Raw genomic sequence first — 13,898 nt, forward strand, 5'->3', positions numbered from 1 at the left:
CATGCAGGGCTCACTGTCAAGCCCCAAGGCCTCCCATCCCCTGGCTGCCCCTGGGCCTCCCCCCCGCGTCGTCACACCCCCCCCGCCTCTTTCTCCTTCCCTTCTCTACTACTGGTAAATTTCAGGTGTTGTAAAGCTCCCCTGCTCCCCCCCCCGCCAACCACCTCCTCGGTGAGGAAAATGGCGCTGAGCTAACTTCGAAGGGACCGCGCCTGGAATGAGCGCATGGCTAATCCCTCCCCCCCACTTCCTTCCCATCCAGGAAATGTTGGGGAGGGATTAGCTGCGTGCCCGTTCATGGTGCGGTCCCTTCAAAGTGCTGGTGGCCTGCCTCAACGCTGAGTTAGCTCAGTGCCGTTTTCCTCACCAAGGGGGGGGGGGGCGAGGAGCTTTACAATGCCTGAAATTTACCAGCAGTGGAGAAGGGAGGGAGAAGGAGGCGCTTGCACAGCAGGAGTCAGCAGTTTTAAAAATGAGTTGCTCCCATCCCAGTTTTTTCTGGTTTTCTTTTCCTTTCCTTTCTTTTACTTTTCCCCTCCCTTTTTCTTCCTTCCTTCCTTCCTTCCTATTTCCTTTCTCTTTCTTTTCCCCTCTATTTGTTTCCAACTCTTTCCCCCTCCCTCCCTTTCTTTCTTTCTTTCTTTCTTTCTTTCTTTCTTTCTTTCTTTCTTTCTTTCTTTCTTTCTTTCTTTCTGTCAAGTCTTTTCCCATCTTCTCTCTCTTTCTGTCAGTCTTTTCTCTTGTCTCCTTCTTTCTTTCTTTCTTTCTTTCTTTCTTTCTTTCTTTCTTTCTTTCTTTCTTTCTTTCTTTCTTTCTTTCTTTCTTTCTTTCTTTCTGTCAAGTCTTTTCCCATCTTCTCTCTCTTTCTGTCAGTCTTTTCTCTTGTCTCCTTCCTTCCTTCCTTCCTTCCTTCCTTCCTTCCTTCCTTCCTTGCCATTGCTTTCTTTCTTTCTTTCTTTCTTTCTTTCTTTCTTTCTTTCTTTCTTTCTTTCTTTCTTTCTTTCTTTCTTTCTTTCTTTCTTTCTTTCTTTCTTTCTTTCTCTTCCTTCCTTCCTTCCTTCCTTCCTCTCTCTTTTTTTTTTCTTTCTTTCTGTCATCAGACTTTTCTTTGTCTCTCTCTCCTTCCTTAAAAATAACTGGGCCACGGGGAAAAAAAGTTTGGGAAACCCTGCTCTAGAGTAATGGCAGTAGAGGCTGTGGTGGGGTCTCTCTCTGTTGTACAATTCAAAGGCATACATTCTTGTTAATGTTATACAGGGGTGGAATTCTAGCAGGAGCTGCTTTGCATACCCCCTGATGTAGCCAATTCTCCAAGAGCTTACAAGGCCCTTTTGTGTAAGCTCTTGGAAGATTGGCTATATCAGGGAGTGTGGCCTAATATGCAAAGGAGCTCCTGCTAGAATTCCACCCCTGATGTTAGAACTCTTATAATAAGAAAGCTCTTTTGCAAACCTAAATACCCTTCTCCTTATTCCTTTTGTCTCCCTAGGATTCCACTTGAGTGGTACTGTAACTGAGCCTGCTACTGCAACAGAACCAGAGATGACTTACAAAGTGGCCATTAGCTTTGACCGGTGCAAAATCACTTCTGTGACATGTGGTTGTGGGAACAAGGACATTTTCTACTGTGCTCATGTTGTGGCACTTTCACTGTACAGGATTCGCAAGCCTGATCAGGTCAAACTCCGTCTTCCTATCTCAGAGACCCTTTTCCAAATGAACAGGGACCAGCTCCAAAAGTTTGTTCAGTATTTAATCACAGCCCATCACACAGAAGTACTCCCGACAGCCCAGAAACTGGCTGATGAAATCTTGTCCTCCAACTCTGAAATCAACCAAGTGCATGGTAAGTTTTCTTTAAAAATCATCTATGATAAATCTCCAAAATGGCGGTGACTTCCCCATTGAGTACTTTATACTCAGTGATAGCTTGGCATACTGTGTTTGTGTTTTTGGTAGAAAATGCTTTCAGCAGTCCTGTAGATCTCTGCCCTTCCAGTGTTTTTATATGATTGCATCATATTCCTTCAACGGCATCATATTCCTTCAACGGATGACCTTCAACGGCATCTGGATCAAGGCGGCTCGGCGGTGCTGATGTTGTTAGACCTATCGGCAGCGTTCGATACGATCGACCATCGGTTGCTGGCTTGCTGCCTTGCTGACATGGGGATTCAGGGGCTGGCCTTACAATGGCTTTCCTCTTTTCTTGACGGTCGGGGACAAAGGGTGGCGATTGGGGACGAACTGTCCCAGAGACACACGCTTGATTGCGGAGTGCCTCAAGGGGCGGTGGTTTCCCCGATGTTGTTTAACATCTACATGCGCCCCCTTGCCCAGATTGCCCGAAGGTATGGGTTGGGTTGTCATCAGTATGCTGATGACACCCAGCTCTATCTACTTATGGACAGCCGGCCTGCCTGCGCCCCAGAAAACTTGGACCGGGCGTTACAGGCGGTGGCTAGGTGGCTTAGGCTGAGTGGGCTGAAGCTGAATCCGACGAAGACAGAGGTCCTTTGCTTAGGTCGTCGTGGCCCGGGAGGGGAAATCCCCCTGCCAGTCTTCGACGGGGCGCCGTTGACAGCGGCGCACAGGGTCAAGAGTCTGGGGGCACTATTGGAGCCTTCACTGACAATGGAGGCTCAGATAGCAGCCACTGCCAAGTCTGCATTTTTTCATCTTAGGCGGGCGAGGCAGCTGGCTCCTTTCCTGGAGCATGACGACCTAGCAACGGTGATTCATGCTACGGTCACCTCGAGGTTGGACTACTGTAATGCCCTCTACATGGGGCTGCCCTTGTGCCAAACCCAGAAATTGCAGTTAGTGCAGAATGTCGCTGCCCGTATGTTATTAGGGCTCCCAAGATGGGAGCACATTCGGCCGAGGCTTCGGGATCTGCACTGGCTGCCAATAATATTCCGAGTCTGGTACAAGGTGCTGGTCATTACCTTTAAAGCCCTATATGGCGTAGGACCTGCCTACCTTAGGGACCGTCTCTCCCCACACGTTCCCCAGAAAGTACTGAGATCGGGTTCGCAAAACCTGCTAGTAATCCCCGGGCCAAAGGAGGCCCGTCTGAAATCCACCAGGGATCGGGCCTTCTCGGTAACGGCGCCTTACTGGTGGAACCAGCTGCCGGAAGAGGTGAGGGCCCTGCAGGACCTAGGACAGTTCCGCAGGGCCTGCAAGACAGTCCTCTTCCGGCTGGCCTATAACTAATTGACACTGAGAATTTTTGGATGGAGCTAGAGTGCATTCTGACAGACCGCTGGTTTTTATGTCTGTGTTTTATTAATTTATTGTTTTAACTGTTGCCATGTAATTGTTTTTAAGCCAAACCTATGTAAGTTTTATATGTTGTAAGCCGCCCTGAGCCACCTCGGTGGGAAGGGCGGGATATAAATCAAAATATAAATTAAAAAATATAAATATAAATAAATTCCAGAGGGCATTTGGAGTAGAGTAAATCATTTTTAGACTGTGTTTTTAACTGTAATTGGTTTAAGTATTGGTATATTTTGTCATTGCAGTGTTTGTTTTTAACCACCTTGAGTTTATGAAGATGAGGCAGAATGTATTTGAATCAATATTTAAAATAAATATACATGGATTTGGGATTAACACTGAAGGCAAAGTGAAAGAAAAATGTGTCAGAGGTATCCATCTGCTCAAGGGCAGGAGGAAAAAAGAAAAATTAGCCCCATGTCTAAAGTAGACGTCCATCTTGTTTTCAGGCATCCTGCTTCAATGATAGCAATAGATGGCTGTTCAGATAATTCCAGCTTTACAATATGATCCTGTGGACTGGGCTGCCAGTCCAGGTTCCAGAGGATGTTTGTAGCTGTAGATCCTACCTCTAAGCCACTGAATATTTAATATCGTATACCTGGGATGTTACAGTCTGGTGATGTCAGCTGCTGAGTGGCTGGTTGCCCGTAATGATTTTTAAAAAATGTTTCTATTAGTTGATTATTTTTAAATGAAGAGAGGTGATTCTTTTTCAAATCCCTAAATATAGATCCCAGCTAATTATTTTGAGATGACAAAGCAGCAGAAATTCATAGGATCTCCGATGAAACTGGCTTTCTTTTTTTCCTTTATGTGTCAAACAAAACCTTGATTTTAAAAGACACATAAGACATGCTTCCCAAGGGAGGATTAAAGATATCTCATACTTTACCATTGGTTAGGAGGAAACAAATCTTAAATCAATGAATTTCTTCTTGCATGCCATTATTCAGGCATAACTGACAAAACTTGAGATGTTATCACCCATTCCCCTTAGATGACTTGTATGTTAAATTTATAAAAGATCTGGGTTGCTGCTTACCAAGCCCTGTGTGCCTTACAGACTGTATCAGCAATTTAAAAATGAATTCACATAACTTCTGGAGATTCATCATGAGAGCACATTGTGGAATGTGAACATGTGGGAAAACAAAATTATCTTTAGGGTTAATGAGAATCTCACTGTTAAGGAGATAAGGAAATCAGTTGAAACTATACATCTTTCAGTTTTCCCTGAACTCTAACCCTGTGCAGTTGTTATTTTTAAGTGTTTTATGCTATATTTGCGAAAGAAAGAAAGAAAGAAAGAAAGAAAGAAAGAAAGAAAGAAAGAAAGAAAGAAAGAATAAATTAAAAACATGAACTCACCAAGAAACCTGATGAATTATGAGTTCCCCAGCTGATGCACTTGTGGTGTTTATTTAAGAACTTTATGGTCATTGTTAGTGAAGTTAATCAGTATTTTAAATATCCATCTCAAATCACTTTCCAATTGACAGAACTGAACTTTCTTAAACATGATGATGCACAGAATTCCTTAGCAAAGTTGTACTCCCAAAGATAGCTTTTCTTTTATTTTAAATCCTCAAATCAAATATCACTAAGGTCTGTGTCTGCTCAAATAATCAAGCATTTAGTAGTGTAAACACACACCTAACAGAGGCCAAATTTGTCTTTTATTTCTGGGTAGAAATGTTGTTCAAACCATTTAAGAGCATCTTCTTCCTATATGACAGAAAGGAAAGTTAAGCCTATATCCTGGAGCTTGTTTATACAGGTGGAGATCAGATGCTTTAGCCTTTAAACAAAACAGCTCTGCTTCCTCTGATTGAACTTAGTAATATTTACTAATCCACCTTATGTCTCAGCGAGAAAAATGGGATATAAATTAAATAAATTCAATAAAAGGTTGTGAACCACCATGGGTCCCCCAGAGGGGAGAAAAGTGAGGTATTAATGGAGTAAGTAAATCTTGCTCCCTTTCTTACTCTTAGGTTCTGGAGGTATTAGCAGTAGTGGTATTTATGTGGAAATTTGCTTGGGAGAATGGACGATTAGAAGCACTTGCCATGAAGCTTCCTTCTTGGTGGTCCTGGAGTGGGATGGTTCGAAACTTCTGGGAGTAGGCTCCTCCTCCAGAAACAGGGTTGTTGATAGTTTGAGCTGGCCTGGGGGAGGAGCCTCTCCCTTGGAACTCTCAAGTCCTTAGAAAAGCCATGTTCCTCCCATTGGGATAAGTCTAAAAAACAAAACTCTGAATCATGGTAACAAACCAATCAGAGACCATAATGATGCAACACCATTTTAATGACTTCAGCACCAGAAGTATCCTCATACCACAAGGAATTCAGTGACTAGCGGTTTTGCAGCACCCCCACTCAAGCTCCCACAGCACCAGTCTGGAGCCCTTCACAACACTGGGTGGGATGGACCGTCCCACTCCAGGACCACCAAGAGGGAAGCTTCACAGTAAGTGCTTCCAATCTTCTGTTCTCTGGTGATCCCTGGAAGTGGGACAGTCTGAAACTGCTGGGACATACAAAAGCAATAAAATCCCTGGGCAGGATCAACTACGTTCAAGATATAACCCGCTGTTGCACCCTGTGATCAAAGGCTGCTTCAGCTGATGCCCACCTATCCACCTTATAATACCTGGTGAAAGAATGAGCAGAACTCCAGGTGGGCGCCCTACAAATGCTTTCCAGGGATGAGAAAGATCTGTATACTGCTGACATGGCCGCTCCCCATAAAGAATGAGCAGTAATCCCTCCTGGCGGCTCTAACCCTTGTGCTGTGTATGCCGCAGCAATACACTGCCGCAACCACCTGCTCAACGTAGGAGTTACCTGTTTTCCCAAGGAGGGCGAACTAAAGGAAACAAACAATGAATCCAACCTCCTAAGATCTTTGGTTCTGTCTATATAAAAACTCAAGGCACGTTTAACATCTAACTGATGCCACTCCTTTTCCTTCTCATGTTTGGGATTAGGACAAAAGAAGGGTAATACCAACTCCTGAGACCTGTGAAAAACTGAATTCACTTTAAGAATAAAAACCGGATCAGGCCTCAATACTACTCTGTCCTCATGAAAGGTACAAAGTTCTTTATCCACAGACAGGGCTTGCAACTCAGACACTCTTTGGGCAGTGGTAATCCCAACTAAAAACAACATTTTAAGGGTAAGATCCTTAAAGCTACAACTAGCCACGGGCTCAAAAGATGCCTGACACAATGCTTTCAACACCACATTTAACTTCCAAGTAGAAAACTTATGTGCCGTAGGAGGATTCAACAGTGCCACTCCTCTCAAAAAACATTTAACATGTGGGTGCAAGGTCAAAGAACCCCCTTTCTTTGCTCTGCGAACAGCAGAAATAGCTGCCACCTGCCTACGAAGGTTATTAGTGGACAACCCCTGATTCAGGTCCCCTGCAAGAACAGAAGCAGCTTCTGGACTGGCAGCTTTAAGGGATCCCAACCCTTTTCCAAACACCAACTGGAAAAAACACTCCAAGAGTTATTATAAAACCCAAGTGGTAGAATGTTTCCTGGACGCTTCTTGCTGAAGAATCTTTTGAATCAGCCTGGGAATGAGTTGCAGCAGTGGGAAAGCATACAGGAGACCTTCTGGCCAGTTGCAGTTGAGAGCATCTACGCCTTCCGCCAGTTGCAGCCGAAAAAAACAAAGGCAGAGGCTCCTTCACCTGATCTTCTGGATCACTGTGCTCCGAAGCGTAATGAACACATCCTGTTTCTAAATAGGGCCATTTAGACTGAAGAGTTCCAAAGGAGAGGCCCCTCCCCCAGACCAGATCAAATGATCAACGACCCTGTTTCTGGAGGAGGAGCCTACTCTCAGCAATTTCGGACCGTCCCACTGCCAGGGACCACCAGAGAATTGTACAAGGCCACCTCTAATTATTCTAGGCAGTTCTTTCCTTCAGTCTTGTGAGTTCTATAAACATGGCTAAGGCTGAAGTTTTAATGGGTTATAGTCTCTGATAAATTAATTGTGTTAACAGGCCCTTGGAGACTGTAAAGCTGATTTGAAATAGGGTTGCCAAGTCCAATTCAAGAAATATCTGGGGTCTTTGGGGGTGGAGCCAAGAGACACTGAGGTGAAGCCAGGAGCAAGGATGTGACAAGCACAATTTAACTCCAAAGGGCCATCACATTTAAAGGAACTACTGCACACCTTTTAAATGCCTTTCATCCATTGGAAATAATGAAGGATAGGAGCACCTTATTTGGGGGCTCATAGAATTGTACCCCTACCTCTACATCCAAAACTACATCCAAAACATGATGCTGGTCATTTCCCACTAGAAACTTCTGCATATGATCATATAGAAATGACTAAATCATTGCAATGCTCTTGTTCCAGTTTCCATCACATTTCAAGTGGCTCAACACTAGTAAATCCCATGTTGAAGGCTGCAGAAAGATCAAGCAACACCACCAGGAATGTATTCATGTTTCATTTGCCAGAGCTACAAAGGCTATATGTTCCAAAAGTGTCAAAGTGTGTTCTTTCATCCGTGGTGGCCTCTTTTTAATGTATATCTGTGCCTTAACAGGATTGATACATTCAGGCCTGGCGCATGGGGGTAGGCAAACTAGGCAATTGCCTAGGGCGCCAGCTCCCAGCAGGGGTGGGTGCCCCCTCCCTGCATGCGCTGTCCCAAGCCTTGGACTCACTTTCTATCTGCAGTGCCCGCCGAACTCAGCGAGTGCCACTGATGGGAAGTGCCAAGTGGTTTTTTGGAAGGGGGCTTTAAGGGATTGGGAAGTTCTCCGACCCCTTAAAGCCAAGAAAAAGTGGGGCTTGGCTTTCCCTCTGCAGTGTTTGCGACTGAGGGAAACTAACCAGTGTTTTTTCTTGGCTTTAAGAGGTCTGGGAAGTTCTCTGACCCCTTAAAGCCAAGAAAACCGGGGTTTCTCCTCTCTAGTGCCTGCCCAGAGCCACAGAGGAGATGTACTTAGGGCCAGTGTGATGATGTCCTCTCTTGGGGATGTCATCATTCCACGTGCACACTTTGCACACACGTGAAATATCTACTGGGGGGGGGCGTGTTGGGGTTCTGCCTCGGGCGACAGAACCCCACGCACTGGGCCTGGATACAAGCTTTCACACTCTGCTGGAATGCAGGTGGTTTTTTTTTTTTTTTAGATTATGAGGGATTACTTATATTAAGCCTTTATTCAACCACTTCTCCCCTCATAGTCCAGAAACCCTGGGTTTTTCGCTCAGTGATAAGGATCCTAAGAGCACTTGAGCAATTGCAAAGTTTGTCTCAGTCCTTTTAACGCTTGCATCAGAAAGAAAGAGAGAGAGAGAGAGAGAGAGAGAGAGAGAGAGAGAAAGAAAGAGAAAGAAAGAAAGAAAGAAAGAAAGAAAGAAAGAAAGAAAGAAAGAAAGAAAGAAAGAAAGAAAGAGGTATATTCTGCTGCTTATGATTCATGAATCAATGAACTTCTAAGAGTACAAAAGGAAAGGAATGTATATCTATATGCAGCCTGATGCCAGTTATCTTCCTCATTTTACCATGTGCCACTCACTGGTTTAGCAGTGTGTACACTGGCAAATGGAAATTGACAGTTCATCTTACTAATATCTGAAAATTTCACAAAGTTTGTTCTTTACTCTGAAATATGTATTCATTTCCCAGTGTAATTTGTAGCACGTTATTATCACCATCTTCTCTGTCATGTATGTCAGAACCCCATAGTAAAACATTCTTCATGAAGCTTTGATTTAAAAAACCAAAATAAATTCACTAGACTAGAGAGTAATTTTATTTTTTAATAATTGCAGGGGCCATTGCAGTTTAATCAGTGGAAGGCTTATAAAGTGGAATTAAAAAACAAACACCCAACCGTTAGACCAATTTCTCACTAGCATTGCTCCACTCCCAGGCTTCTGTTTTCCCTAGCGCAAGTGATCAATTTTCCACCAGTTGCTCCGTAGGTGCATTTTGAAGTGTGACTCCCTCCAGTTCCCCCCACAGGTGTCTTTTAAGGATTAAGAAACCACGAGGGAAACTGGAGGGAGCCATGCTTCAAAATGCGCCTGGAAATCTATCACTTGTGCTGGGGAAAACAGAAGCCTGGGGATGGAGCAACGCTAGTGAGAAATTGGTATTAGTACTTAAGAGTTTTAGCTGTCTTCTGGGGTTTTGTTTATTTATAACATGGATTCTTATAAATAAGCATTAAAAACCTTATTAATATTTGGGGGGTTGCTCATTCTGTTACATGGGAAATCTAATCAACTTTGTCACCTCGAGACTGGATTACTGTAATGCCCTCTACATGGGGCTGCCTTTGTACCGAACCCGGAAGCTGCAGCTGGTGCAGAATGCGGCGGCTAGAAGAAGAAGAAGAAGATGATATTGGATTTCTATCCCGCCCTCCACTCCGAAGAGTCTCAGAGCGGCTCACAATCTCCTTTACCTTCCTCCCCCACAACAGACACCCTGTGAGGTGGGTGGGGCTGGAGAGGGCTCTCCCAGCAGCTGCCCTTTCAAGGACAACCTCTGCCAGAGCTATGGCTGACCCAAGGCCATTCCAGCAGGTGCAAGTGGAGGAGTGGGGAATCAAACCCGGTTCTCCCAGATAAGAGTCTGCACACTTAACCACTACACCAAACTGGCTAGATTGCTGTTGGGGCTTCCCAAGTGGGAGCACATACAGCCTGGGCTGCGCGAGCTGCACTGGCTGCCAGTTGTATACCGGGTTCGTTACAAAGTGCTGGTCATTACCTTTAAAGCCCTATATGGTCAACGACCTGTCTACCTTAGGGACCGTCTCTCCCCTTATGAACCCCAGAGAGCACTGAGGTCAGCCAGGAAAAACTTGTTGACTATTCCCGTGTCAACCGGTTTTGGGGGCAATGCCCCTTCTCCCAGATACCAATTACCAGGCAGGAGGCTTTGTTGTTCAGAGAAAACCATTTTATTTTCACTTCTGCAGAAGGAGAGAGACATAGAAATCAAGGCTGCCTCTCTACCTGAATCAGCCAAGCCCCTTGCCTTATAAGACATCCCCGACGTCACTTACTTCCTATCTAGCTCTGTGGCTGTTTGCCATTGGAGCTCACAATCTACCTCGACTGGCCGTTGGCTCAGGGCTTTGGCCATATAAGGTAAAAAGTTACAAATATCTCCGCCCAGCAACACTTCCTCTTGTCAGAACTTGTAACTTTATCTATATGCTTAGCTAGAATGGTATTCAGTTAGCACAACTGACTCCATATTGTGAATTTTACTAACCCTGTGATTCTGCATTTCAAACAACCATTAACCATCTCATCTATGCAGTAACAGTACATATGACTCAACTGAGTATACAACTCTAAAACTACTTTTGCCCTAATGGCTAATTGTCTAATTCTTACCCTAAAACTAGAGGGTTACTAAAAGAAAACTACAATAGGAAATAGCTTAGCTGCAAGACCATACTGAGGGAGGCAGGAAGTCAGTAGCAAAGAAAAATACCCAGAACTTCAAATGTCAAGGAGAAGGTGGGGGCTCCTTGGATCTTATATTGCCTGGCTAGTTACTTGCTTGTCCTATACTCTACTAAATATCTGATTAACTATAATAAGCCTTACTTTAATTATAATACCCCTTAAAGGAAACAAGAAAACATTTTACTTATTCAGGCTTAAGATAGGAAAACGGTGAGGGAGGGGGAGTGGGTCCAATACTAGCAAGCTATTGAGAAGCTGCAATAGGAAATGGCCTAACCACCAAGCCACATCAGGAAGCTAGCAATTCGAAAATAATTCAACTGTCAGACAGGTGTTGAGGAGAGTGTGGGGGCTTCTAGATTTTCTATTGAATAAATGAATGTTATTTCTTCCTAACACCCGGACCGAGAGAGGTGAAGTTGCAAAGCACCCGTAACTGGGCCTTCTCCTCTATAGCTCCAAGCCTATGGAACCAACTTCCAGAGGAAATGCGGGCCCTGCGGGACCTTGAACAGTTCCGCAGGGCCTGCAAGACCATCCTCTTCCGATTGGCTTTCGCTGAAGAAGAAGGAAACTGTTAAGAAAAACTGCCATCATAAAAGCAAACATAGCACTAGCACTTTTATTAACTAACTTTTAAAACTTAATCTGAATTTTTAACTTAACTGTTTAAATGTAATTTTATTTATTTCTGTATAATTAATGTTTGAATTGCTGTTAGCCGCCCTGAGCCTGCTCCGGCGGGGAGGGTGGGATACAAATAAAATTTTGTTGTTGTTGTTGTTAGAAATATGCAAATAAAACGTGAGATTTTGTTTCCAAAAATGACAGGTTCTTACATTCCTCAGCAATGTCAGCTGGAGTACAGATCCTCAACATTTCTGCGAACCAGATCATTGGATCACAGCTCTTACTAGTAGTGCGTGCAAGTGAAGCAAGAATTTAGTAATGGAGCAGGCTATCAGAGATTTTATCCATTTGCTATTGGCACTTCTGGGTTTATTGCTGGATACAACTAGGAAGAGTTTGGCAATGAGCTCTGGGTGGACAGTTTCAAGAACTTTTTAGTTGAGAGTGCTGGACAGAATTGGTTTAAATAAATAAGTAATTAAATAAATGGAGGCCTTTCTCCTACTCTGATGACTGTCTGTCATTTTGTCTTGAGAAGAACAATAGAATTTCCCTCTTGCAAGGTATGTCCTGGGGCTTGGTTGGGAAGTCTCTTGTGCTGATTTGTTTCAAGGATTAGGAGACTATACATAGCGTGCCTTGTCAGATAAAAATGATACCTGTGGGTGGCAAACCTGTTTTGCCATATTACCCAGCTTTTGTAATTTGTGCAAAGCTTATTTTTGATAATAGTATTACAATATTATCTTCTAGGTGCATTGCTTATAATATATTGCTTTTGCTCTATGAGTAATACGTTTGCTGCCATAGGGGATGAGAATGCTTTTACTGAGCCATGCAGATGGAGTGCATGTGTGTATGCATGTATGTGAAACTCCTGCACAGAATTATTGGTATTCCACCCATCATCTGGAAGATCAGTGCAGCATTTTCTAACCAGGAGTCTCTGGATGAGAGCAGGAACAGATCTTTCTTGACATTTGGAATTCCAGTAGGGAAATGCTGCAGCCATTGCTTTCCTTTTGCAGCCCATGCCCCCCGCCCCCACCTATTCTACCAATGACCCTTTTACTCACTGAAGTGTAATAGTAATAAGCAAGAGACAAGTAGGTAGAAGTTCAACAGATCATGCTGCAGACACCATGGTTTTTTCATTGTCACCATTTTTCACCCAGGAATTTCAGTGCACAGACAGTCTGGTGTAGAGAGTTTGGTGGTGGGGGGAGTTTTTTAGGGGTTTTTTTTGTTATCTGATGTCAAGCATCCAGATGCAGAGAGGCTGATAATTTTTACAAAGTACATCATTGATCAGCTCCTCACAAAGCTTCCTTTGAAGCATTTCAAAGGTCTGAAATTTTTTTCTTGGTTTGTGCAAATTGACTGCAGCACAATACAGAATGCTTTTTTAATTTCACAGAAGTGCTCTACAATTGAGTGCTTCATAAATATTACTTTGTCCTCTATATGCAAAATGTATTTTTCTATTGACTTCAAAAGGAAGAAAACTTTGTAAATTCTGCATTTTTTATTTTTAAACACAGCACTCTCTGATGCAGCAAAGATTTCCTTCTGGCTGTGTGGCACTAAGGGCCTTGGCATGCAAGCAGTTAATTGTGCAAGACACATCAACTGGACTACCAGCTGCTGTTGCAAGCCAACTGTGCCCCTTGGAGCACTGTTTTATAACAAGCCTGTGGAAAGAACTAATCAGTAGTATTTTGAAGAAACAAAAAGAGGCAGACAGGAACCTTTAAGGAAAGAAAAGTTGCCTGTTCTTTCAGGCATGATTATTTTTCCCTACTAAAACTTTTCAGTCTAGCTAGCAGTTCAGAGCCTGGGACCCAACCAGGGAAGTGGCAGACATTCCGCAGAAGAAGAGCTACCTGCACAGGTGCAGTTTAACAGACGCCTGGTGCTTTATTTACATGAAGAGATGTGAGGCATATTAAACAGTTACAAAGGCAAGACAATTATCTAGTCTAGGCCTCAGGGAACCCTCTCTTGGCTTGACTTCGCGAACGAAGATTTAAGAAAGGTGCAGTAGTCCACGTTTGCTGCAGGCTCGCTGGTGGCTGACAAGACCAATGCGGGACAGGCAGGTCCGGCCACAGTGGCTGCAGGGAAAAGTCTGATTTGGGGTTGGTGCTGTAGCAGTACGATTCTTCCTCAATCTCCTTTTGTCCTCAAGACCAGCTATGCATGCGTTCTCAAAGGAAGAAAGGAAGAAACAGCCTGGTGGATGGTGTACCTCCATGCTTTGTGATCTGAGGCTAGGTCAGACCACTGGTGATGGTTAATGCAACAGGTACCAAGGGATTTCTTCAAGGAGTCCTTGAACCTCTTCTTTGGTGCCCCTCTATTTCGATGGCCGGTGGAAAGTTCGCCATACAGGGCAATCTTGGGAAGGCTGTGGTTTTCCATCCTGGAGATATGCCCTGCCCAGCTTGTAACCTCCGCCCGCTTGAGGACTTCAGTGTTGGTCACAAAGTCACTCCAGTGGATGTTGAG

At 44.0% G+C, this 13,898-nt stretch overlaps 1 protein-coding gene across 1 annotated transcript in view; it reads left to right on the top strand.

The window, feature by feature from the left end:
• Nucleotides 1-13,898, top strand: part of ZSWIM5 (zinc finger SWIM-type containing 5) — a 242,567-nt gene that overhangs the window by 189,694 nt on the left and 38,975 nt on the right. The window contains exon 2 of the mRNA XM_060231724.1: nt 1,490-1,846. Coding sequence (XP_060087707.1) covers nt 1,490-1,846 — 357 coding nt within the window. The remainder of the gene's footprint in view (nt 1-1,489; nt 1,847-13,898) is intronic.

Source organism: Heteronotia binoei, chromosome 2 (genome assembly GCF_032191835.1).
Source record: "Heteronotia binoei isolate CCM8104 ecotype False Entrance Well chromosome 2, APGP_CSIRO_Hbin_v1, whole genome shotgun sequence".
Classification (NCBI taxonomy): domain Eukaryota; kingdom Metazoa; phylum Chordata; class Lepidosauria; order Squamata; family Gekkonidae; genus Heteronotia; species Heteronotia binoei.